This window comes from Microtus ochrogaster, chromosome X, assembly GCF_000317375.1.
Source record: "Microtus ochrogaster isolate Prairie Vole_2 chromosome X, MicOch1.0, whole genome shotgun sequence".
NCBI classification, from domain to species: Eukaryota; Metazoa; Chordata; class Mammalia; order Rodentia; family Cricetidae; genus Microtus; species Microtus ochrogaster.
In genome coordinates, this window is record NC_022026.1 from 21694933 (window position 1) to 21698433 (window position 3501).

General features: G+C 47.9%; 1 protein-coding gene across 2 annotated transcripts in view; it reads left to right on the forward strand.

The window, feature by feature from the left end:
• Positions 1-1814: 1814 nt before the first annotated feature.
• Ercc6l (ERCC excision repair 6 like, spindle assembly checkpoint helicase) overlaps positions 1815-3501 on the forward strand; it is a 19277-nt gene continuing 17590 nt past the window's right edge. The window contains exons 1-2 of one of the 2 annotated variants that reach the window (XM_005358555.1): positions 1858-1935; positions 2442-2576. Coding sequence is in view for 1 of the 2 variants with exons in the window: in XM_005358554.1 (XP_005358611.1) it covers positions 1868-1935 (68 nt within the window). In the remaining variant the exon portion in view is untranslated. Of the gene's footprint in view, positions 1936-2441; positions 2577-3501 lie in introns of both variants that reach the window. The other variant, XM_005358554.1, reaches the window with a different exon arrangement.

Genomic DNA, 3501 nt, shown 5'->3' on the forward strand with positions numbered 1-3501 from the left:
AGGGCGCCAGACCTCTTTACAGATGGTTGTGAGCCACCATGTGGTTGCTGGGAATTGAACTCAGGACCTTTGGAAGAGCAGGCAGTGCTCTTAACCGCTGAGCCATCTCTCCAGCCCTTTGTTTTTGTTTTTTAAGATAGGGTTTCTCTGTGTAACCGTGGCTGTCCTGGAACTCATTCTGTAGACCGGGCTGGCCTTGAACTCACAGAGATATGCTTGCCTCTGCCTGCCAAGTGCTGGGATTTAAGGTATGTGCCACCACTGCCCAGCTAGGAAAAGCTTTTCAAAGCCCATTCCCTTCAGAGATGTTGGGGCAACAGGAACCCTTGATGCTCTGTGGATGTAGAAAGCAGGATAGCCGAGAGAGGTAATGTGTGCAAAGTGCTTTGAACAGTACCTGGACCACGCCAACTGGGACACAGAACTGTTATGAATCTTTTATCCACTCTAAATTCCTCTCAAACTGTCTTATTTCTGGCTTCTTAGTGAGGATAACCATTACAAAGGAGGATTGGAGGATTTAGAGTTCTGGTGGCGAGTTCCTTGGCACATTGGAGCCTTTGGGTGAGCAACTGGGACTCTGGAAGGCACTAGAAAATGGCCCAAAGGAAGCTGCAAGGCTTGGGGATGTATGTAGCTCAATAGGAGAGGTTTACCTAGCAGCAGGTACCATTACCCTGAGTTTGACCTCAGCAACCAAATGCAGGAAGCAGCCAGTGCAAGGCTTAGCGCTGGAGGGGACCCCTGAAGCAGTGCGACAAGGAGCTGAGAAAATCCAGTAACAGAGAAAGGCACTTGCTGTCCACTCTGATGTCTTGAGTTTGGTTCCCAGGACCCACATGGAGGAAGAGAACTATGTCCTACAAGTTCTCTTCCCACCTTCACACACATGCTGTGGCATGAGCACACACACACACCAAATAAAAAATTGGAAATTTCAGTCCAGCTATTCAGGAACTCCCTAAACATACCAGACTGGTCTAGAACTCCGAGATCCTTCTGCCTCCCCGGTGCTGGGATTACAGATGTGCGTTATCATGCCTGGTATGTAAATGTTTCTTGCATGAGTACCGTGTTAACATGATTTCCACTCCTTCCAATTCCTGTCATGTCCCCTCCCCAAACCTCTCACATGTATAACCTCTTCTTTAGAAAGCCTGCTGAATTCATTTAGTATTGTTTAAATAAGAGCTTTATTTTTGGGTTTCGTCCACCTACATTCCTCTCCTCTGGTTTTTCATTAATTAATTTATTTATTTATCTGAAACAAGGTCTTGTTTTTATGTTAGCCCAGTCTGGATCTTGAGATCTTCCTGCCTCTGTGCACCACCGCGAACGGCTTAGACTTTGTCCTTGAAACCCTTCAGAGTCTGATTTAAAAGGTGCAGGACTTTGTCTCTTAGCGTGTGAATTAGAGTATGTTCAGTGCCAAACACTGGCAGGTAGGGAAAGGGGCAATGGAAACCTCTACTGGCCATTACAATAAGACAGCCTCCACTCGCGAGCTCAAGAGAAACACGCGCACATTTTATTTAATCTCTCAGCCCCTCCAAGTTGCCCTCAACACTCTCACCCTCGGGCAGCACAGTTTGTAAGGGACGGAAAAACACGAGCGGTCACGTGAAGACGTAGCCCAATACGCGGTGTCAAACTAGCTAACGTAGCCGGCGGGCTCCGGTGCTCGAGGGCGCAGGCGCAAGACCTTCCAGGGCGGGGCTCCGGAAACCGCGCTGGAGCACCGGGTCCCGGATTGGCCAGCCTGGAGGCGGCCGGTTGGCTCTTCCTCCTGGTTCGTGCGCCTTACTCAGTAAGGCGGGGGCGAGCGAAATTCAAGCGGGGCTTTAGCGTGAAGCCGTTTCCCTCGGCCATGGAGGCTTCCCAAGGTTTAGCGGAAGTCGAGACTTTGAACCCACGGCTAGCTGAGAGTTATCTGAGGTATGTTTGGGCCTCCGGACGGGTCTAGCTCACAGTCCCTGGCCTGGGGTTGGGGTAGAATGACTCCCACACGCTCCCAGAGGAACCGTTTGTGGATTTGACCAGCGTTTCCCTCACCCCCACCCCGCGCCCTCCCATCTTAGTCAAATAACTTTCCAGTCAAATAACTTTCGAGACAGGGTTTCTCTGTGTATCCCTGGCTGTCCTGGAACTCGTTCTGTAGACCAGACTGGCCTCGAATTCATAGATATCCGCCTGCCTCTGCCTCCCAAGTGCGGGGCTTAAAAGCGTGTGCCACCACCTCCCGGCTGCAGAATGAACTCTTTAAGAGCCCGAATTTCAATTAATTGATGAAGTCCTTGAGTCTTTCTAAACTGAGCCTGGGCAAAAAAGAGAGGGAAAATGGTTCCCATGTTGTTAGTAATCGGTTAGTGGAAATGGGATCTGAAAAAGAAATGCTGTATAGTGTTTGATAAGTGCTGTCAAATGCTTCGCTTCCTGACCAGAGTCTTGCCTTTAAATGAAAGAATGACCAGTTATAATGGTCGGTGAGCGAAGGGAAGGCATCAGCCAGAAACGGAACCGTTATGAATTGGCCCTGAATAAGCAAGCTTTCACCAGATGACTGACCCCGGAGCTTGGTAATGTGGAGAGGAATATTTAACTATTAAAAATTGTAGTACAGGGTTGGAGAGTTGGCTCAGAGGTTAAGAGCACTAACTTTTGGCACTTCCAGAGGACTCAGGTGCGGTTTTTAGCATTCATATAGTGACCCACAACTGCTTGTCACTCCAGTCGTGCAGGATCCTGTACTCTCTTCCGGCTTCCACAGTCACTACCTGGGTGGTGCACACACATACATGCAGGCAAAACACGAATGCCCATAAAACTAATTTTTAAAAATCTGCGTAAAACATAAGCAGAGGACTTGTAGGCATTTTTCCTAAAAGTGGCACTATTATACTGATAGTGGCAAACAAGCACATGAAAGGATGCTCAAAACCACTTATCAGTAGAGGAAAGAAAATCGCAACTACAGTGGGGTGTGTGGCATTCCGTCCTGGGAACTGAAACAGGGTCCTCTGGAAAAGCAGTTAGTGCTCTTAACCACCAAGTCATATCTCCAGCATGGAGTGCATGTTGTTAACTTGTAGTTTTTTTGAGGCAGGTTTTTGCCTTGTGTAACCCAGGCTGCTCTTGAACTCTTGTCTTTCTCTCTCAGCCTCCAGAGTATTGCAGGTGTGTAACACCCAGTCCTAAGGAATTAAAGTTTGGTGTTGGCAGTGGTCAGAACCACTGGTATTCTGAGGAGGTCTCCCTTAAGGGGCCTTCTCTTGGATAAAAATGTAGAAAAAGGATTTCATGGCAAACCAGAGGGAAGCAAAGTTAGTGAGTGTGTGGATATTTAGACCTGGAGTTGTGTAAGAAGAGGCAGTACAGGGTGTGTGCTTCACAAGAGAGTTGACTTGACTCTCGTGTCTTCACAATGACTATCTCTGTATAAAACTCTATGGCGTTCGAAGTTAAATACCTCAAAGGTTGTAATTTTCAACAAGATTTGATTAA